Source organism: Hyaena hyaena, unplaced genomic scaffold (assembly GCF_003009895.1).
Source record: "Hyaena hyaena isolate Hyena2069 unplaced genomic scaffold, ASM300989v1 scaffold_228, whole genome shotgun sequence".
Lineage (NCBI taxonomy): Eukaryota > Metazoa > Chordata > Mammalia > Carnivora > Hyaenidae > Hyaena > Hyaena hyaena.
Window position 1 is genome coordinate 142426 of NW_024080860.1, and position 22109 is coordinate 164534.

At 57.8% G+C, this 22109-nt stretch overlaps 1 protein-coding gene across 4 annotated transcripts; it reads left to right on the forward strand.

Annotated features, from left to right (window-relative positions):
* Positions 1–1325: 1325 nt before the first annotated feature.
* MLXIPL (MLX interacting protein like) lies at positions 1326–20178 on the forward strand. 4 transcript variants are annotated; one of them, XM_039243530.1, is made up of 17 exons: positions 1326–1634; positions 5557–5663; positions 9533–9615; positions 9771–9860; positions 10137–10181; positions 10671–10872; positions 10998–11078; positions 14948–15117; positions 16380–16938; positions 17166–17233; positions 17307–17457; positions 17614–17726; positions 17823–17942; positions 18098–18225; positions 18313–18436; positions 19006–19135; positions 19396–20178. In XM_039243530.1, the coding sequence occupies exons 1-17, from the start codon at positions 1342–1344 to the stop codon at positions 19512–19514; spliced, it is 2583 nt and encodes an 860-aa protein (XP_039099461.1). In that variant the 5' UTR covers positions 1326–1341; the 3' UTR covers positions 19515–20178. The 4 variants fall into 4 exon arrangements, with proteins under 4 accessions (XP_039099461.1, XP_039099462.1, XP_039099459.1 ...); XM_039243531.1 differs by having other exon boundaries at positions 17310–17457; XM_039243528.1 differs by having other exon boundaries at positions 17307–17726.
* The last annotated feature ends 1931 nt before the right edge of the window (positions 20179–22109 follow it).

Consider the following 22109-nt stretch of genomic DNA (forward strand, 5'->3'; position numbering starts at 1 on the left):
GATTGCAGGAGCTGCGTGACCCTACCAGGGGAGGGAAGAAAACACTCTGGGAGAACCTTCTCCAAGCTTCCAGCCCCCTCTTTCTCTCCTGTGACCACACAGAGGCCACGCCTTCCACAAAACCAAGGGAGGTTAATTAGCATTGGCCTCTAGCCCTCCCCTCCCCCACCAGAGATAGCCCTGGATGGGAAGTCTGGAATTCTAGACTAGGTTCCATTCCGGGCCCTGTGTAGATACTCGGGTGTGTTTCCACTCTTGTAGACTCTGGTGACGTGCTCTGAGGCGGGGCAAGAATCCCACCTCTGAGGATTGTTAAAGGTGCCAGCCGGGTGACGGTGTGAGTGCTCTAGACCAAACAGCCGAGTTCGTGTTCTCAGGGTGAGAAGAGAGACCCCAGAAACAGGAACATGAGCTGGACCCCAGGGCAGCAAGAGGGAGGACCCAGTGCACTTGCCCTGGGGATGTCAGGGGAAGGTGACCAAGACTCCACCTGGCCAGTCGTCACCCATCACCACTCATGGATTCACACTCATGTAACCCTCCAGGGCCTCTGCGCGGATGTAGTGATGATCATAATGGCAACTGGGGGTGCTGAGACTTTCTTGGGGGCCAGGCCACACAACACTTCTGAGAGGTGTGTGTGTCCAGCTGTGTGCAGGACCGAGAGAGGGTGAATGTGAGCCTGAAGACCAGGGACGGCGGGGAGGAAGGGGTGTAGTTAGCTGAGGGGCTTCACAGGAGGGCGCTCCTGGAAGCAAGGAATCCCAGGGACTGACTGAGGCTCTCAGGCTCAGGAGTGAATATTAAGTCAAACCTTTTTTTTTTTTTTGAGAGCGCGTGAGCGCACAAGCACAAATAGGGTAGAGGGAGAGAGAATTCCAAGCAGACTCTGCACTTGTTAGTGCAGAGACGGACGTGGGGCTCGAACTCGCCCGAACCACGAGATCATGACCCAAGCCAAGATAGGAGCTGAGCGGAGATCAAGAACAGGTTGTTCAACCGACTTAGCCAACCAGGCGCCCCAGTACTCAACTCTTCTTGAGGCCCCTTTTGGGCAAGATAGGGGCACCATGTAAGGAAAGGCGGGAGCGGAGTTAGGGACCTCTTCCTCTTGCAAACTCCAGACCCGCAGTAGCTTCGCCCGCGCTCCAGCTTAGCATATTGATTATGCTAATTTAAGCCCAGTCCCTCCTCTCCCGCGCGCTGAGGCCTCAAGGCCCCGCCCCCTCGAACGACCTATGGCTATGGATGGGGCGGGGTTATGTTAATGAGGCCAATCGGGCCACACTGGCCGAGCCAGCAGCTCCATCGCGCCCGGGCGAGGCGGCGGCGACGAAAGCCATGGCTGGGGCGTTGGCGGGTCTGGCGGCGGGCTTGCACTGCCCGCGGGTCGTCCCCAGCCAAGACTCGGACTCAGACACAGACTCGGAGGACCCGAGTAACCGGCGCAGCGCGGGCGGGCTGCTCCGCTCGCAGGTCATCCACAGCGGTCACTTCATGGTGTCGTCGCCGCACAGCGACTCGCTGACCCGGCGGCGCGACCAGGAGGGGCCCACGGGGCCCGCCGACTTCGGGCCGCGCAGCATCGACCCCACACTCACCCGCCTCTTCGAGTGCATGAGCCTGGCCTACAGGTGAGGGAGGCTCCGGGGCCCGGCCGCCTCGGCCCTCTGTGGCGGCGCCACGCGCTGGGGCCCCGGACACCCCACCCGGCCCCAAACTTTGGTCCCTGACTGCTCTCGGAGAGTCCGACCACATCCTGGACACCTTTCTCCCCCAATCCCGAGCGTCCTCTGCCCCTGGCCCTGCCTCCAGATTCCCATGGCTCACCACTTTCACTCCCCCCTCAGGGCGCGGACCTCCTGACCTCCACCTCGACCCACCAAAGGCCCCTCTCCCCGTCCTGACTCCTCTGCCCCCAGAGAAATGCCGGGCATCCCCTCGCGCTCCCAGAACCCTAAGCTATCCCCACCCTCCACTCTGGGGGCTACTCCACCCGACCACCTCGGCCCTCTGCTCCCTCCCCAGTACCTCCGGCTCAGACCTATTTCATCCCTGCACCCTGGCGATACTCCTCACGCCCGTGATTGTCCCGATTTATAGCCAACGTCTTTTGAAACCCAGTCTCTCGTCCTCCCTGCACCTCCCAATTGCTGGGACACCTGTTCTTGACTTGCTAGTCGAGGGTGGAGGGAGAAGGGTGCCCGCGCGGGCCCAGGGAGGTGGGGGCACAGCTGGCTGAGTTTCCCAGCGGGCACCCAGCAGGGGGTGCTGTACGCCGCGCGCCGCTGGTGCCCGGGAGGCCTGGGTTCGCCTACCCCGGTCGCAGAGCGAGGCCGAGCGCCTAGCGCTGCCTGGGACCCCTGTTACACGTGTCGGGGCGGGGGGAGCTCGCGGACCGCGCCCGGCCCGGGCTCCACGCCTGCGTCCCAGGAGAGGGCGCGAACCCGGGTTCTGGCCCGTTGCCCTGGAGCAAAGTTCCCAGGAGCAGAGGGGCCAGGATAAATTATCAACCGAAAACCGTAGAGCTGAAAGGGGGATCGGCCAGCCTTGATCTTTTCTCTGTGCAAATATTCCTCTTCCTCGGCGGCGCCTCCTCCCCTTCTGAGAACCGCGGAATACAGAACGGCCCTTGAGTCTCTCTGATCCCGAGCCGGAGCGGGGGGGGGACTGCGGGGGTGTTGCCCACCCCCAACTGCGGCAGCCCAGCCGCGACCCCATTGGCTGCAGGAGATGTAACCTTGGCCCACATGCTCTGGCCCCGGGCCCAGGTCATGTTGCAACCTGATCGTCCAGGGCGCCCGACCGATGTGGAAAGTTCAAATTCCCGTCCCTTTCTTCCCTTCCCCCGCCTCCTAGGACATCACGGGACCGGCTGGGACAGGGCATCTAAGGTCCTGGTACACCGGATGTGGGCACCCCCCCCCCCCCGGCCATTTCTCACCTGCTCCCAACTTCAGCTTCCTGCTTTATACTACATCCCAGACCATGGGTGACCAAAAGTGGAGGGGGGGGGGGAAGCTCAGGGCGAGCACACTCCAAGGACTGCCCCCGCTAAGAGACCGGACTAAGAATCTGATGGGACCCAGGGCAGCTGGGGAGGAATGGGCTGTTCTTTTTCTCTAAACACCTAGAATATTTCATCTCTGTGGGGGCCCAAGAGCCAGGGATGGAGGTGACTCAGTACTAGAGGAGGCTTTGGCTTCCCCTATTTGGTAGAGAAAAAAAAAATCTGAGGCTCAGACTGGGACAGTGTTTTAGCCTTTGAATATCCCCAATTATAGCAGTACCCTGGAGAGGAAAGGACTGGAGAAGGCAGGATGACCTGAGAGAGTGACTGGATGGGAAGGGACAGCAAGGCAAGGGGTCCCAAGGTATTTGACCCAGAGGACAGCCTGTGGGTGCCTGGCCAGCTTTCATCCTCAGCAGGGCATTGTGGGCAGAGGGAGGACTTCTCTTCTAGGAGGTGCATATTCCACGGTTCTGTGGGTGGAAGCCCCAGGGAGACAGGGTCTGGAAGTTCCAAGAAAGCACTTGTTTGTGGCTAGCTGTGGAAAGAATGGCCCCGGGGATGTAGACCCAAGGCAGGACCTTGGAGTTCCTATAAGGGAGATTGGACTGGGGTGGGGGGGGGGACCGAACTAAGAGCTCTAGCTTTTCTCCCACCCATCCCTGAGATTCCCAGATTTTCTATTGGTCAGAAGAAGCCTTTGAGCCCTGGTCACAGGCTTTTTCCTCTGGGCTGGGCCCCTCTCCTCCCTTCCCAGCCAACAAGCCCAGCACAGACCAAATCCTCTCCTCCTGGGTTTGGATGTTGTCACTGTCTCATCTCCCCAAGCCCTGCCTGGCCACAAACCCCAGAGCCTCAGCAGGGACAGGGAGGAGGGGCAGGCAGGCTGGGCACGGGATACTGGGTGATCAGAGTGGGTGGGGAGGTTGCTGGGATACAGGCAGGAGCAACAAACTCAGGAGTCCCCCCAGGTGGCAAAGAAGAAGCTGACCCAGGAGGTATCAGTGCACCCCACCCATGTCTCCCTACGAGACAGATGGTGTTTATCTAACTTAGGAGGGAGAGGGCCAGCCAGCAGCCATGGGCTATGTACTCTATTTGGGTAATGAGGCCTGTGGTACCCTGGGGTGGCAGCTCTTCCTACTCCATACCCCAAAACAAACACAGGAGCTTGGACACCAGAGAGGAGAGAAGACCCGGTGACCCATGCACTTAAGGAGCTATAGGAGTCACATTGCCACCCACCCACCCATTACCCCCACGATGAGGGAGAAGCCTTGGGAGAAGGCAGGCCGGTGTTTGAAAAACAAATAAGCCCCGGGGCCTCAGACTTCCATGTGAGCAAGGGTCCTCGAAAGTGGGCCAGAGGGGACTCATATACAGCCCTGGCTTGTGGACCATGAGGAGGGAGGGAGGAGGTTGGGGGTCTAGACCCTGAGCATCTTGACATCCTCGGTCAGCTCCTTAGGGCTGGCAGACTTGGCCTGCGCCTAGTACATCTTGACCTTGACAGTCATTGCGAGAGTTTATTTTACTGACTGCTAGGATTAGGGGCAGGATTAGGGCCTGGGTCAGGGTGGTGCCTCCCCACTACCCACCACTCCACCATCCCAGGTGCCTTCCTTTGGGGCCTGATGGCTGTTGTTTTGCACACGCCCCTGAGAAGGGGCACACTCCATCCAGCATACCCCATTGCCATCCTGGGATTCTGGAGCAGGCAGACGCCAGAAGGGCAGTGAAAAGGCAGCGGCTGGCTGCTTGGAAGCCACCGGTGGCGAAGAGATTCTCTCCCCACCCAGGCACACCTTACCCATCCCCCGGGGGAGGCTGAAGGGGGCCAGTGAGACTGGTGGAGAAAAGGTCACAGGGCCTGAACGAGTCTCCACCATGTGATGTTAAGCATGCCCTTTTCCCTCCCTGGCACTCAGTTGCCCTCCATAAGAAATGGGTCTGAAGGGGCGCCTGGGTGGCTCAGTCGGTTAAGCGTCTGACTTCGGCTCAGGTCATGATCTCACAGTTCTTGTGTTTAAGTCCCACGTTGGGCTCTGTGCTGACAGCTAGCTCAGAGCCTGGAGCCTGTTTCAGATTCTGTGTCTCCCTCTCTCTCTGACCCTCCCCTGTTCATGCTGTCTCTCTCTCTCTCTCAGAAATAAATAAAAAACATTAAAAAAAAGAAAGAAAGAAATGGGTCTGAACACCCTCCCTAGCCAGCCTGAGAAACAGATGCCTGTGAGGCCGCTGGCATGATTGTCCTGAGGAAAGTGACAAATAGGTTTCGGCCCTGGTTTTAGTTCTGGTGATGGGTTAATGAGCAGCTCAGCCAGAAGCAGGGACCTGGGAGGGGTTTTTAAAGGTCTGACTCTCAGGGTAGAGATTTCAGGCAGGTTAGAGTGAAGGGCAGGAATGGCGGGGTTGGAGGGGTGCCCTCAGCTTGCCGGGCATGGATGAGTAGCCAGTGCGGGGGAAGAGGGGGATCCAGCCCTGTGGGAGGCCCCTCTGAGCTGCCCCTTGTCCACCCCCTTGACCCAGCCCTCTCCCCCTGACAGTGGCAAGCTGGTGTCTCCCAAGTGGAAGAATTTCAAAGGCCTCAAGCTGCTTTGCCGGGACAAGATCCGCCTCAACAACGCCATCTGGAGGGCCTGGTATATCCAGTGTGAGTGGGCACCTGGGGCCTCGCCAGCAATGGGGGGCTGATGTGGGAGGTGCCCAGGAAACCCTCTTGGGGCCAGAACCAGCATCTGACCCCCATAGGGTCTCAGGGAATGTGTCCCAAAGGGTGCTCTCCCCTGGGGTGCTAGGCACAGCCGGGGTCACACCTTGGAAGTCCTAAGGTGGGCAGAGATTTGGAGGACAGTTCAAGACCCTTTCTGCATTCTGTCAGCATCGTCAGTGCCCCAGATGCCAGGGTGGAAAGAGGTGTGAGATGCTGGCTAGGCCAGTGGCATCACGTCGCGAATGGGGAAGCTAAGGGTCCTGCCTGGGTCTTCACCAGCCTTTCACTAAAGTCCTTACTGAACCCCCATCAGGTGCCCCCATGGAACTGGGGACAGGGGGCCTAGAGAGGCCATGTGGTAGAGTGGCAGGGGCTTCGGACTTGGGCATTACCCAGAGCTGCATTCTTCCCCAGTCTCTGCCCTTGCCAGCTGTGTGATTGCAGGCCGTGTGACTAACCTCTCTGAATCTGTTTCCTTATCTATAAAATGAGGCCAATAGTCCTACTCTTCTTGGTTGGCATGGGGATAACAAGTATGAATGGACCTGGCACAAAACTGGGGCCCAATAAATGATGGTTGAATCTGGGATGCCCTTGAGGAGGTCACGGTCATTCATCTGGGCATATGAGACCCTCCCGCCCTCCGTGGCCCAGCAGCAGAGGCTGAGCGGCCTCAGGGTTGGGACCTTGTCCAGCTCAATCAAGTCCTGCTTCATCAAAGGCTTCCCTGAGCTGGGAGCACACAGGCCAGGAGGGACCATACTCAGTATTCTCTGTCCCGGCTCCACTGGATTCCATCCAAGCAGAAAGAGGGAGGGTTTTCTGGTTTCTATTTATCTATGTGTCCAGTGCTCCATAAATCATCTTACTTGAGGCTTCCTAGCAACCCTGGCAGATAGATATTATCACTCCCATTTTATGGATGAGCAAGTAAGGCCCAGAAGGCCAATAACATGTTCAGGGTCGTGGAGCATAAAAGAAGCAGAGCTGTGACTGGCTGGAAGTCCAGGGCTCTCCTACTCTGAGCCCAGTGCTCCTTCCGTTGCTCCCAGCTGGTTGGCTTCCAGGCCTCACCTGACAACACACAGAATGGGCCCTACCCAGACCAGGAAGCTGATAGGCCAGAGGGAGTCACTCCCCACCCCTACACACACCTCTGCACTCTCCACCCTTCCCCATGAAGGCAGATGGGATGCAAACCCTTCTCTCTGCAGAAGACATTTCTGATGCCACCCAGGGTCCTCCCCCAGACAGGCAGACCCTGGTCTCTACCTATTGCACGAGTTGCTGGAAGCACGCCACGTTCTGCGTCAGACAGAGGTGGGTTTGAGTCAAGTTCTAGGATGCCCCAGCCGTGTGACCTTGGCAGAGTCCCTAGCCTCCCTAGCTGAAGATCACGCATCTGCAGAGTGGGAATAACAGTAGGTTCCACTCTGACAGTTTGCTGTGAGTCTTCAGGGAGATCGTTCACACGCACAAGGGCTCCCAGAAGGTGATATTATTGTGATAATAGTAACGGCACCCCACAGGCATGTAACAAATGTCAACACGCCCCTTCTTCCTGAGCACTGAGGGTTTGAAGGTGGACTTCAGGAAAGGCAGAGGGGTGGGGACAGCTGGAGGGCTGCCTGGCTCATCCCCTCCAACCTGCCACCCCTCTGCATGCTCCTGGCCTCCGAGATCCCCTCCTTTGTCACACCCCATTCCACTGATTCCCTGTCCCAGTATCTGTCCCAGCTTACGTGCAAGGGGCTAGGTGGCCGCCTGAATGGATGAACTTCTCGGTGTTAAATAAAGCCTGTCCCAGATCCAGGAGCCACAAGGTCACTGCCCTTCTGTCTGGAGCACAGGGTCCCTGACGTAGGGGAGGGAAAGCCCAGCCAGGCCTTCTCAGACCTGAGCTCTGGGGGCCCTGGGAAAACTTATCCTTTTCTGGTGCCTATTTCCTCATTGGGAAGCCAGGGCAGCTACTCTTAGAGACCCTCCTTGCTTGAGCCCCAGGGAGTCCCTAGATCCGAGGGCCCATCCCTTTGTCTTCTAAGCCACGCTCACTTGGTACCAGGACAAACTCTCTCGCCCATTCCCATGGGGATCATTTGGGAGAATGTCCTTTGGGACAGAACTTTGTAAATGATGCTGAAGGTCCCAATAAATGTCATGTTCGGGTGGTCCCCCTCATCTGTCTATTTTCCAAGAGGAAGTTTGCTGAGGGCTGAGGTGGAAAAAGTCACTGCTCGGGGATCCCAAGGTTTGGAAGTCCTACTGCATGCCAAGCTCTGCCCCAGATTCAGAGATTTGAGTCTAAAGGGCAATGGTTTCTGCTTTTACTCCCAGCAGGGAGGCCAGCATGCAGAGAAATGGCCAAGGCCAAGTAGAGAGTGAGGCAGATAAGACCACGGAGTTTCAGAGCAGGGAAGCTTCCTGGAAGAGGGGCGGCCCTGGGCTGTCCAGATGGGTGGGCAGGTATGGGTGAGGCAGAGGAGGGAAAGGAAGGGTGGTGTAGAATAACACCGGTGGGTGGGCTTTGGTGGAGGAAAGCCATCTGCCTTCAAGGTGGGGCCTATGAAAGAGGTGAAAAGCCAGGCAAAGCAGATAGCCCAGTCATGGAGGGCTTGGAAGCCAAGCTAAGGGGTGTAGACTTTATCCCAGAGGTAGAGGGAGCCATGGAGGGTTTCTGCGCTTCTGGGCCATAAAAGGAAGATGGGCAGGAGAGGGTGAGGCTGGAGTCAGGGAGGCCAGAGTGAGAAATGACATCAGGCCGGGGGTGGCAGTGAATATGGAGGGGAGGGGACAGTGGAAGAAATGCCACACATCCTCAGGAGTGAGTTAGGAATGCTGAGGTCAGTGAGGAGTTTCTGTGAGTGGGAGGAAGATTTCAAGTTTGGGGACATCCTTTTTTTTTTTTTTTTTTTTTTTAATTTGGGACATTCTGATGGAGACTTTGCGGGCAGCTGGAAAATAAGCCTGGAAAGGGGCAGGATTGGGGGTGGGGGGGCCTGACAGTGAAATCAGTCAGGGAAGCAGGAGAACCAAAGGAAGGTTCCCTTGTGGAGGGAGGGAGGGCATGCTCTACTGCTGAGGCCCAGAGGGATGGGCCTGGGTTGGGGGGGGGGGGGCAGGCAGGGGCCTTGGCAGGGCAGTGGGGCCAGGTACAGAAGTTACACAAAGTGAAGAGGAGACCAAGATGCCTGGGGTGCAGGTAGTGGTGACAAATCTTCCAGAATTGGGAGCAAAGCAAAGGGGTGAAAGGGAAGATTAGCTTGCTGGGGTAGCAAAGGAAGGGAAAGTTTGGGAGGAAAAGGGGAGCTTGGAAAGTGTTTATGGGCCCAAAAGAAGGAGCCTGGGGAGAGGCCAGGATTGGAGATAGGGAAGGGAGTGGAGGAGGGGGAAAAAGGGCTCAGCGAGGTGGCCTGAAGGGACAAGAGGTGGTTATCTGGCATCAGCTTGGGCAGTGCCTAGGAGCCTTAGGCAGGGGACCAAGGGCTCCAGACACTGGCCTGCTGGTCTCAGGGTCTGATGTGGGAGCAGCTCACTTCCTATGATCCCACAACCCCATTCAGCAACCATGGCCCGCACGCCTGCTGGGCTGCCCAGGGAGGCAGAGGAGGTGTGGGAGGTTCCTTTCACGGGGTCCCATAGTAGAGGGAGCTCTGGGAGGGCTAGAGCAGGCAGGAAGGCTTCCTGGAGGAGATGGCACTTCATCTAAGCACGGGAAGCAGGATTTCCTAGTATGGCACTTGAGTCCCGGTCCCCTTGGAGTGGGAGGTGAAGGAGCTGGGTACCCTCCTGACCTGGCCCCCTTCTCCCAGATGTGGAGCGGAGGAAGAGCCCCGTGTGTGGCTTCGTGACCCCCCTGCAGGGGCCTGAGGCTGATGAGCACCGGAAACCAGAGGTAGCTCAGTGGCGGGGGACCTCCGGCCTGCCTACCTCCCTACCAAGCCCGGCCCCTTCCAGCGCCGGGCAGGAGGGGCTGGCCCCGACAGGGATTGGTGCGGGGTGGGGGTCCGGCTGCCTGTCTCACTGAGCCCCCTCCCCGGCCCTCTCCAGGCCGTGGTCCTAGAGGGCAATTACTGGAAGCGGCGCATCGAGGTGGTGATGCGCGAGTACCACAAGTGGCGCATCTACTACAAGAAGCGGGTCAGTGGGGGGCCCCGGGGGGGTTGCCGACCGCTGCCTCTCTTGGAAGAGCCCGGGCGAGGCTCCCCCCCCCACCACCATTAAGACCCATGCTGACAGCGCCACCGTGTGGCCGAGGGTCTCCTCGCAGCCTCCTTACCTCCCAGCGCGGAAGCGCTCCTGAGGGGAAACGGGGATCCCTTTTGCCTGGGGGAGCTTGTGAGGAGGGGAAGCCAAGACGGGAAGAGACGGAAGAGGGACAAGGGATCCACTGTCCGCCTCTCTGTGTTCCTGCAGCTCCGTAAGTCCAGCAGGGAAGGAGATATCCTGACCCCAAAGCAGGTGGGTGCTCCCTGGACCCAGAGACTTGACAGCTTCTCTCAAGGTGATGAGGGCGGGACCCGCTGAGGGCGGTGGGCGTGGCCGCTGTCCTCGGGTTGACTGAGCCCTTCTCCCCAGCCCAGCCCGGGAAGTCTTTGAACGCAGTGGTGGGAAGCCCCCAACCTTCTGGTTAACCGAGCAAGTGGTGGGAGGCATGGGGGAACAGAAGTCCCTAAGAACTGCGATTCCAGGCAGGAAAAAGCACAGGGGACAGAAAGAGGACCCTTATCTGTCCGGCAGGCCATCCGGCTCTAGCTCGTGGGGGCAATTGTCAGAGGCCAATGGGGTGACCATAAGGCTTCCAGGCGGCAAACTGGGTCCTCCAGAGAGAGGTGAGGAGGGCCATGTCCTGCCCACCTCACCCCCAGGCAGGGGGCCATGCGGAAGGGCCAGGGGCAGCGGGAGACCCCGGTGTCCCTCCAGTGGCTGCTGAAGGTTTTGTCTCCCTAGGCGGAAGGGGGTTGGCAGCCACCGGAGCGATGGTGCGAGCAGCTCTTCTCCAGCGTGGTGCCCGTGCTGCTCGGGGGCCCGGAGGAGGAGCCTGGCGGGAGGCAGCTTCTGGACCTCGACTGCTTTTTGTCCGACATCTCCGACACGCTCTTCACCATGACGCAGCCCAGCTCCACACCCATGCAGCTGCCCCCTGAGGATGGTAAGGGCCTGCGCCTGCGAAGGGAGGCCTGTGAAAATCCCGGCAGCCAAGAGAGGATGGCCAGGAGTGGGTAGCCCCCCATCCGCGCCGCCTGCTCATCCTGACGTCACCTCTGCCCCCTCCAGCCTATGTGGGCAATGCTGACATGATCCAGCCGGACCTGACACCCCTGCAGCCCAGCCTGGATGACTTCATGGAGATCTCAGGTGAAGCAGCGCCCTGTCCTGGAGGTTGGGGGGGGGGGGGAAGAGGGGGCAGGCAGCTGGGTCAGTGCAAGGAAAGTCCCAGCATGACCAGCAGACCTCAAGCCCCTCTGGGAGGATGGATGACCTGAGAGATTTCTGAGAGATGCCTTCCTGGTCTCCCTTTGGCCGGACTTGGGATGCAAATGACGCGGCCTCAGGTGAGAGCAGGACCCAACTGGATATCTGGGCAGTGGCCAAGGCCCAGGGGCATTGAAACTTCAAGCTCTGGGCTCTGTGGGCTCCCAGGAAGCAGTGCATGCCGGGACTCTCAGGAGAGAAAGGGACTTTCATTTGTTTGGGTCTGTTTATTATTTATATAATTCCCTTTAAAAACAATTTATTGGGGTACCTGGGTGGCTCAGTTGGTTGAGTGTCCAGCTGCGTCTCAGGTCATGATCTCACGGTTCCTGAGTTCCAGCCCCGCATCAGGCTCTGTGCTGTCAGTGCAGAGCCTGCTTTGAATCTTCTCTCCTCTTCTCTCTGCCCCTCCCCTGCACACACACACTCTCTTACTAAATAAATAAATAAAACAAAAACAAAACAAAATTTAAAAACTATCTATTAAAGAACATACCAAACACACACACCAGTAGAAAGACAGTGATTTCAATGAACCCTCATGTAACCATCACCAACGTCAATATTTATCAGCCCTTGATCACTCTGGTTTCATCTAGAACTCATCCATTTTTTCCTCCTATGTTATTTTTTAGGAAAATCCCAGGAAGGGCATCTGGGTGGCTTAGTCAGTTAATCATTGACTCTTGGTTTTGGCTCAGGTAATGATCTTGTGGTCTGTGGGTTCGAGCCCCGCATCAGGCTCTGTACTGACAGTTCAGAGCCTGCTTGGGATTCTCTCTCTCTCTGCTTCTACCCTGCTTGTGCTCTGTTTCTCTCTCAAAATAAATAAGCTTAAAAAAAAAAAAGAAGAAAATCCCAGGAATTGTATCTTGTAAAGCACTTAAAAATTTTTTTTTAATATTTATTTATTTTTGAGAGGGAGACAAATGAGTACACAGGGAAGGGGCAGAGAGAGAGGGAGACAGAGGACCTGAAGCGGGCTCTGCACTGTCAGTGAGCCCAGATGTGGGGCTTGAACCCACGAACAATGAGACCATGACCTGAGCAGAAGTCAGAAGCTTAACTGAGTGAGCCACTCAGGTGCCCCAAGCACTTTTTAAGTAACATGTTTCTGTGCCTTCCTCTCCTGACCTCAGAGCCACCAGGCCACTCGTTTTTGTGTCCTCCCAAAGATACCCATGTCTGTATAAGCAGCTGTGGACAAATGTCTCTTTTTGTTTTCACAACACACTCTTCTTGACATCGTTTCTTTTACTTAGCTATAGATCGTGGAGATTGTCCCGATAATCAAACATTTAGGAGACTGTGGAGCCATGCTAGGGGTCAGGTCGCCATAGAGACTTGGCTTGCCTTAGCCAAGGCTCCAGGGAGAGAAAGGGGGTTTCTGGGATAAAGGTTTAGTTGCAATGACCCCTCCACTCCTTCCCCACAGGGTCCTGGGCCTGTCAGTCAAGAGGTGGGGCGGGAACTAGGGAATGAGGAACCACCCCCACCCCTGCCTCAGCCCTGGAGAGGGTGGGGGCTGTGGGGGCAGAAGTGTTGATGGCAGTGCCCTGAGAGCAGACCAGCCTGGGAGGGCAGCGGTCCTGTCTGGGCACACGCACCCATGCCACAGGTAGGAAACTGCCTCGACCCTGGGCTCCGGGACCAACACTGGAGCTGAGAAGCCACTTTTCTTAATCCAGTGTGGCTGCTTGGGTGGGGGTGAGGATGGGCAACCTATGATAGGGGGTGTGGGTCATGCAGGGGGGTGGTTAGCGTGGCCCTCTCTAGCGCTCCATGCGTAGGGAGGGCCGGGACCGCCAGGGCCACCAGGGCTCGTGCTTTGATCGTCCCAAGAGCTCCTGGCTTGAGAGGAAACCCAGAGAAGAGGCCAGAACTCCATGGAGGGAGGGGGCTTGGTGAGGAGTGCTCAAGGAAGGGGAGGGGGCTTGGAGCAGGAGAGGGTCTCAGGGAGGGGGTAGAAGCTTGGGATGGGGGAGACTAAGGCTCCATGGGTGACTGGCTAGGGCTAGGAAAGGGGGAGGGGCAACTGAGGGTGCACCATGGCTGGGAGTTGGTGGTGGCTCCGTGGTGAGCTGGGCTCCTTGCTCCACGAGCCCTTCTGAGCACCGAGGAGGAGGCAGCAGCCTTGACCAGGAAGCAGGTGCAGTGTGGGGCTGGCTCTAGAGCCTAGGCCTCAAGGGGCCTAGTGGTAAGGCCCACGGTCTGCAAGGGCTGGGGCATGGAGGATCGGTGACCACTTGCCCTCTGCCACTCAGTCCCTTGGTTCAAGGCAGACAGTAGGACGAGAAGATCCTTTCTGATCAGGGGGCCGAGGAAAGACACACGTGAGCTCTTACGTGCGTGCACACAAACACACACACACCCAAGCACACAGCAGACGCACACGTGCCGAGCACCTCTCGTCAAGGCCGGCACACAGGCTCAGATAGTGCTGCAGACACAGGACACGCACACGCAAGGAGACAGAGAGATGCTACATGAGACCACACACTGACACAGGCGGGGCCGGGCTTCCAGCAACACCGTGGGCACTGGGCTCACGCAAGACGCACAGACAAGTTTCGGGGCTTCTGGGGGACTTAGTCGGTTAAGCATCTGACTCTTGATCACTGCTCAGGTCATGATCTCATGGTTTCACCCTGCGTCTGGCCTCTCTCTGCCCCTCCCCCACTCACACTATCTCTGTCTCTCTCAAAATAAATCTAAAAACTTAAAAAAAAAAAGATGCACATACAAGTTCAACCCCCATCAGGCTCCAGATTTGGCATTGTCTTATCTGTCCCACTCCTGGGTCTCCTTCCCTTGGGAGAGAGGCCTGACCAGCTCCCCTGCCTGGGGCCCCGGGGCCCATCCAAGGCCAGCAGAGCTGGGTGGGACCAGACCAGGAGGTCTGGAGAGCTGGTGCAGGCCAAAGGCTGGTCAGGGTCAGAGAAAGGTGCCCGGAAGGGAGCGGGTGGGCGGGCGGCGCCCAGGCCCGGGATGTGGTCAGGCCACAGGCAGCTGCTTCCCAAAACCAGAATAGCCTGGGCCTTACACAACCCGCACCTCAGACAATCTGGCTGACCCTTCCCCGCCAGCTCTTCCAGGCTTTCCAGCGCCTCCCCTCACTCCTGCCCCCACTCTGAGCCCACCCTCTGACCCCTTAGCCCTTCCACCCCACTCCTGGGCTCTACTTTTGAGGCCCCACTTGACCTTCCCACACACCAACTTGTCCCAGACCCACTGACCTCCTGACCCCTCTCACCTCTATCTCACCCCTTGAACTCCTATCACCCTGGGGCTCTTCCCTATCCCAGACCTCTGCGCCTTGCACCCCACCCCTGTCCCTCCCAGGCGCTCTCTATTACCCCGCCCCTCTCTGTGGCCCAGCAGAGCTGGTGACTGGAGCAGAAGACGGGAGTGCCCAGGCTTGGGACAGGGAAGGGGGCCTCGTGAGCCAGTGCGGGGCTCGGCGGGAGGCCTGTTTCCCGGGGTCCTGCTCTCCAACCCCCAAGGCCTCTGCCATCCTCCATGCAGGCCCATCCTACCCGAACCTCTGTTGCCGCTTCCCCTGAGCGAGACAGAAACTCTCCCAATTTCACAATCTCCTGTGGAAGCCCCCCCTCCCCCGCCTCCCCCCACCTCACTGCCAGAGAGGCCAGCCTGGCTCGGGGACACAGCCCGAGGCCCACTCTCCTCCCGCCGCCTCCAGTCACGCGTGGCCTTATCCCTAACTGCCACCGCCCTGTATGTCTGATTTACAGATTTCTTCCCCAGCTACCGCCCCCCGCAGACGCCCACAGCCTCCCACTTCCCGGAACCCCCCAGCTTTGGGACCATGGCTGACCCTTTCTTTGGCAGTTCCATCCTGGGCTCAGAGGTGCCCCCTGCCTCGTCAGGCATGACCCACCTCTCAGGGCATAACCGCCTGCAGGTGAGCTCCTACCCCAGGCCTTTGGCCGTGCCTCGCTCACCTGCCCATGTCCCTGAGATATTCAGGGCTCTTCCTGTGTGCCCTTTCCTGTGCTTGGTCGACTGAGAGGGACTGGAGTCAGGGAGGGAGACCCCATCTCTGCCCTCTGAGTGGGCGCCACTGAGCCGGGGAGGAAAAACCATTGTGAAGCAGAGCTGGACCAGGTGGTTCTGGGAGGGAGGCTGAGGGCAGGGGAGCATAGAGCAGGGTACCAGGAAGGACTGGTTGCTTGAGGAAGGCTTCCTGGAGGAGGGGAGGTTCTGGGCTTAGTGAATGTGTTGGGTTTGGGCAGAAGAGGCCAGTGGAGGGCAAGCTGGATGGGGAGAGAGCATGCGGAGACAGAAAGCTCAGTGTGAGTGTTTAGGAAACAGTGAACCTGCCATTTTGGAGCAGGAACTCACAGGCTCATTCCTGAGGTTGCCTCTCTGCTGCCAGGTCAGACGCCTTCTCCCTCTGTCATCAGACTGTTCCAGCACTATTGTAGTTCATTGTTGACAGGTCTCTCTCCTCAACCAGACAGTGAGCTCCTTACTGGAAGAGCCAGGCCTTGCTCACCGCTGCATCTTCCATACCTAGCACGGTGGAGGCAGCATTGGGTCAATGGTTGCCCAATGATGGGGCTGCTAAGTGAATGAGTGAGTGTAGAGATGGATGGGTGTGTCAGTGAATGCATATGCGGGTTGTAGATGGGGGTGGAGGCTTACGTGGGAGGCGATGGTTGGTTGGATGGATGGACGGGCTGGTGGATGGGTTTGTAGATAAATAGGGTGGTGGGTAGATAAGTGGCTGGTCAAAGAACAGACGGTGGATAGGTGGCTGCTTATGGATGGGTTGGTAGATGAATGGGTTGGATGGATTGGTGAATGGGTTTATACTTCATGGGTTGGTGGAGAGATAGGGAGATGAGTTAGCTCACAGGTGAGAGGACAAATGGAATATGGAGGATGAATGGATTGGTGGTTGGATGGAATCATTAGTCAATGAATGAAAAGATGGGCAGGAAGATTGATGCTCTTTCTCATGCCTAATTTGTGCCTAAGTGTGTTCCACTCCCTCCCCTCATTAGGTTACAATTTCCCTTGGTGTGTGTGGGTGGGGGGACAGCAGGATCATTTCTCCTCTCTCTCCCAGTGCCCAGTCCAGAGCTTAGCCAGAGCAAGAGGCTGCCTGGGTGGCTGCAAAGGCCAGCTTTCTCCCCTGCTCTCTGTCTGTCCCCCAACCAGGCTCGGAGCAGCTGCCCTGGTCCCCTGGACTCCAGTGCCTTCCTGAACTCTGATTTCCTCCTTCCTGAAGACCCTAAGCCCAAAATCCCACCCCCGCCAGCACCCCCACCCCTCCTCCAATACCCTGCCCTTCCCAAGGGGCCTGGCCTAGAGCCCTGTCTCCCACCCTCCTTCCCTCCCATGGCTCCTCCCCCAGCTTTGCTACAGGAAGAGCCTCTCTTCTCTCCCAGATTCCCCTTCTCTACTGTCCCTCCTGCCCCAGGAGTGTCCCCACTGCCTGCTCCCACTGCCTTCCCAGCTACCCCACAGCCGGATCCAGGCCCTGCCCCTACTCCCTTCCCCATAGACCTTCTACCCTCAGGGTATCTGGAGCCCCAATTTGGGCCTCACTTCACAGTGCCCCAAGGCCTGCGGCCCAGAGGCAAGCCCCCCACCCCATCCCCTAGAGGGCAGAAGCCCAGCCCCCCAACCTTGGCTCCTGCCACCGCCAATCCCAATCCCGCTGCCACTGCCCCAGCCGGGGGCAGCAACCCCTGCCTCACACAGCTGCTCACAGCAGGTGAGATGGGAAGAGCACTGCCCACAGAGGGGAAGTGGGGAGCCTGTGGGAGCAGAGGATGAAGTGTTAAGGGGTGGGCTCAGCTGTCGGGAAGGTGGCAAGGAATTAGGGACATAGGCCCCAAACCTGAAAGGGGGGTGGGCTATTTGGAGGGGAGGGATGGGGTCTTGGGAGATGATGGGGCTGGGGCTGGCCCCAGTGTCCCTCACAGTTCTGCTTGTGCACAGCCAAGCCTGAGCAAGCCCTGGAACCACCCCTTGTGTCGGGCACCCTCCTCCGGCCCTCGGGGTCCCCGGTAAGATGGCGGGCACTGGGAGGTGAGGGTGGGCCCAGGGCTTCACCCAACTCTCTGCCCTTCTCCACTCCAGCAGGAGATGGCCCCTGAATTCCCCTGCACCTTCCTACCCCCAACCCCGGCCCCCACACCGCCCCGGCCACCTCCAGGCCCAACCACACTGGCCCCTCCCAGGCCCCTGATTGTCCCCAAAGCGGAGCGGCTCTCGCCCCCAGCACACAGCGGTAAAGAGGGCTTGCAGGGATTGGGGGACTCTAGGGGATGGAGAAAGGGGAAGGAAGAAGGGGGGACTGCATCTGAGGCCAGGATGAGAGGGACAGGGCAATGGGACCCTCTCCCCTGTGTCGGTCTGTCTGTGGGTCTGTCTTTCCCGGCCACAGGTGGTGAGCGGCGGCTGTCTGGGGAGCTCAACTCCATGCCAGGCCCGGGGACCCTGAGTGTCTGCGTCTCTCCCCCTCAACCCATCCTAAGCCGGGGCCGTCAGGACAACAAGGTGGCACCATTCCCTCACCCCAAGATCTGTTTGCTACCCCCAGGCCCTTCCATGCTCCTTCCTAGGCTCACCTCTCTGTCTGACCCCGCCCCCAAGACTGAGAACCGGCGCATCACACACATCTCTGCAGAGCAGAAGAGGCGCTTCAATATCAAGCTGGGGTTTGACACCCTGCATGGGCTGGTGAGCACACTCAGCGCCCAGCCCAGCCTCAAGGTGAGAGCCCCCAGCCCGGGCCGGCACCCCCAGAGCCATAGGGCTCCTTGCCCAAGACCAAACCTCAGGGCCCCCCAGACATCCAGTTTCCTCCTCAGTGGACCCCAGAGTGGGGCCACCTCCAGCACCTGAGCCCACATTAGGTGTGCCTGCAGGTGAGCAAAGCGACCACCCTGCAGAAGACGGCCGAGTACATCGCCATGCTGCAGCAGGAGCGGGCGGCCATGCAGGAGGAGGCCCAGCAGCTGCGGGACCAGATTGAGGAGCTCAACGCTGCCATTAAGTAGGCGGGGGGTGCGCACACGCACGCATGCTCACAGGGAAGGGGGCAGGATTACCAAGCCTTGACCTGCACCCCCCCCCCAACCAGCCTGTGCCAGCAGCAGCTGCCTGCTACCGGGGTGCCCATCACGCACCAGCGTTTCGACCAGATGCGAGACATGTTCGACGACTATGTCCGCACCCGGACACTGCACAACTGGAAGTTCTGGGTGGTATCCTCACTTGGCCCGCGGTGGGGTGAGCGCGGCCGCGGGACCAAGCTGTGCCCGAATGCAGGCTCAGCTCCACAGGCCAGGCAGGGTCCCAGAGCTGCTCCCAGGGGAAGGGGCTCCGGTTCCGCTCCCTCCTTCCAGGCCCTTGGCATCTTGGTCGGCAGGAGTGCCCAGTAGATTAGCTGGGAGCGGAGGGCAACCGAGGGAGGAGCCTCTGGGTGAGGGGAACACAGCCTTGCCCACAGGGTGTCCCACGGGCAGTTTGGGAAGAGCCTGAAGTCTGAGTGGCGTGAGTGGGGTCGGTCCTAAAGAGTCTCTCACTCCCTAACCTGGTCAAGTTCTTGGCTGAGCCCGGGGCAGGAGGCCCAGGGAGGAGTGATAGTCCAGCCCAGAAGAAGCGCGTAGAGTTGCTGGAGAGGATGGGAGGGTGGCTATAGCGGGAGGCCTCGAGGTTCAAGGTGCCACAGTGGCCAGGCCCTTGCCCTTGTCTGGGCCAGAGGTCAGGGCTACACATGAGCTGGGTGAGGGTACTGGCTGGACAACGGGCCCGATCCTTGACCTGGGCCCAGTTCAGCGTCCTCATTCGGCCTCTGTTCGAGTCCTTCAATGGGATGGTGTCCACGGCAAGCTTGCAGAGCCTCCGCCAGACCTCACTGGCTTGGCTGGACCAGTACTGCTCCCTGCCTGCTCTCCGGCCGAGTACGTGAGCCACCTACCTGCCCACTGGAATGTCCAGGCCTCGGGGCAGAGGGTTCCACTCTGCTCAGACTGTAGGTCCAGCCTGCCCTGGATGGTCCCCTGGCCACCAGGAAACCTGCAGACAGAGGTCCTCGGAGGGGCTGACAGTCTTGCCAGCTAGTATCTCCTCCCTATTCCTTTGTCCTCAGCATCCAAGGGTAGGGCCCTGACCCCAGAAGGTATCTCTCCCTCTCTCTCACTCACTCACTCTCTTTCCCCAGCTGTCTTGAACTCCCTCCGCCAGCTGAGCACATCTACCAGTATCCTGACAGATCCAGGCTGTATACCTGAGCAAGCCACACGGGCGGTGACAGAGGGCAGCCTTGGCAAACCTCTATAGGGCTGGCCAGACACTGCGATTTACTCAGCTGCCCAGGGGCTGCTTTCCTTGGGCCTGGGCTCCAAGGACAACTTCTGGGCACTCCCTTCCTGCCCCCAGCCCTGGCTGTCCCCTTTCCTGAGGGTCTAGCGGTGCCCAAATCTCTTCCACCTCCTGGAAGCCAGGAAGAATGGCATTCCATTCCCTGCCCCACCAGAGACTAACACTGTGACCTGAAGGACTCATACTCTTCTTTGGACCTTCACTTTCCAGTCTGCAAAATGGGGATGGAGAAGCTTCAACCAGAAGATGATCCCAAGGCCTTAGCAACTGTGATACTTGGGGCCTAAGCTGGCAACTCAAGGAGTCTGTAGGAGGAAGGAGGAAAATCCTGTTTCCCCACCACCCCTATCTGTCCCTCCTCCCCTCCCCCCACAGGGCACGGGCCTCTGTTTCTGAGCAGAGAGGCAGAAAAAGAGAGTCCCACTCTCTGCTCCTCCGCTGGTGGCCACTGGGGGGGGGGTGCTACAGGGTGGCATTGCTGGGTGAGGCCAGGAAGGTCTGATCCCAGGAGAGGAGCAGGGCAGGGGGTGGCCAAACCAGGGCAGGCATCATGTGTGCGTGTGGATGCGTGTGTGTGGATTTTGTAAAGAATTCTTGACCAATAAAAACAAAAACTGTTGGAGACTGTCAGCGTGTCTCACTCTGGGATGGAGAGAGAGAGCCAGTTGGCAATGGGAGGTGGCCTAGAAAGGACCTTAGCTTTTCCTCTGAGCTGGAAGCCACAGGAGAGTTTGGAGTAGAGGTGGAACAAGATCAGATATAAGGTCTTCACAGGATCCCTCTGGGTGCGGAGTCAGGCCACCGTGGCGCAAGGGCAGAAGCATGGAGGCCCATTTTAGGCTGTTGCCGTCATCCAGGTCGGAGATGACAAACAACTCGCCCTGGAAATCCTCTCTCCATGGCCAGGAAAAGGTTCAGAAAGGCTTACCACCTTCCAGGTTGGAAGAGGGCAGAGCCAAACCCATGAGTGGAAGTCACAGGGTCTTCTGTTGGAATCATCCAGAAGGAGAATGTGTTGCCTCTGGGGGGGAAGTGACCTCCCCATTTATGCTAGATGTGCAAGCAGAGAGCAGACACACACTTGGTTGGGATGCCTTAGAAGGAACTGATACTTCAGGGGTGCCTGGGTGGCTCAGTCGGTTAAGCATCTGACTTCAGCTCAGGTCATGATCTCATGGTTTGTGGGTTCAATCCCTGTGTTGGGCTCTGTGCTGATAGCTCAGAGCCTGAAGCCTGCTTTGGATTCTGTGTCTCCTTCTCTCTCTAACCCTCCCCTGCTCACCCTGTCTCTCTCTCTCTCTCAGAAATAAATAAAACGTTAAATTTTTTTTAAAAGAAGAAACTGATACTTCAGATGGGGAGTTGGGGTGAATGGTCCCCATATTTCATTGATTCTTTTATTGAGCCATTTAACAGATCCTTTCTGAGGGCCCGCTGTGGACCAGGTGATGGTCCTGGTGCTGGGGATTCTGGTCACTACTGAATCCCTCTCCTCATGGAGCTGATTCAAGGTCAGGGAGCCTGAATCTTCTCACACCTCAACTTCTGCAGCTGCTTACAGGATATAAACAGCAGACAGTCTTCCGTGTCTTTCCCTCATTTGTGTGGAATCATAGAGATGACAGTACTAACTGCATATTCCTCTAGCATTTGCTGCGTGCCAAGCACTATTTTAAGCACTTAATATATATTAACTCACTTATTACATATTAACACATACCTCTATAGGCCAGCTGTGAGGATGTCAGAATAAATATATATAAAGCACTTAGAGCAGTGCTTGGCATATAACAGTACGTAAGAGTTATCATAATAGTTACTATTAGCATCCCCATTTTACAGATGAAAAATTGAGGCACAGAGAGGTTAACTAGCCCGTTGTATGGTTAGTGAGATGCTCACTCAGACTGTCTGACCCTATTCTCTGCTTTCAGACTCTCCTCCTTTTTAAAAAATGTTTTTAACATTTATTCATTTTTGAGAGACAGAGAGAGACAGAGTGTGAGTTGGGAGGGGCAGAGAGAGAGGGAGACACAGAATCTGAAGCAGGCTCTAGGCTCTGAGCTGTTAGCCCAGAGCCCGACACTGGCCTCAAACCCATGCACTGTGAGATCATGGCCGGAGCAGAAGTCAGACACTTAACTGACTGAGCCACCTAGGTGCCCCTAATTATTTTTTAATGTTTGTTTTTGAGAGAGAGGAGGACAGAGGATCCAAAGCAAGCTCCATGCTGACAGCAAAGAGCCCGATGCAGGGATCAAACCCACAAACCATGAGACCATGACATGAGCTGAAGTCCGACACTCACCTGTGTCCCCCCAAGAGTCGTCTATCTACACTTGCTCTTCCTTTCTCCTCCCCTCCCACTCACCCAGTCTTTGGTCTCCTGGACCTTGTTTCTACCGCAGCCTCACCCCTGCACTGACTCACTCTCACTGAGGTCACATGTCTGACTCCCTTGTTGCCAAATCCAACAACCATTTTGCAGTGCTCTTCCTCCCTTGATACCACTCCCCCCCGCCCCCCACCGCCCCTGGGTCCCTGGACCTCATT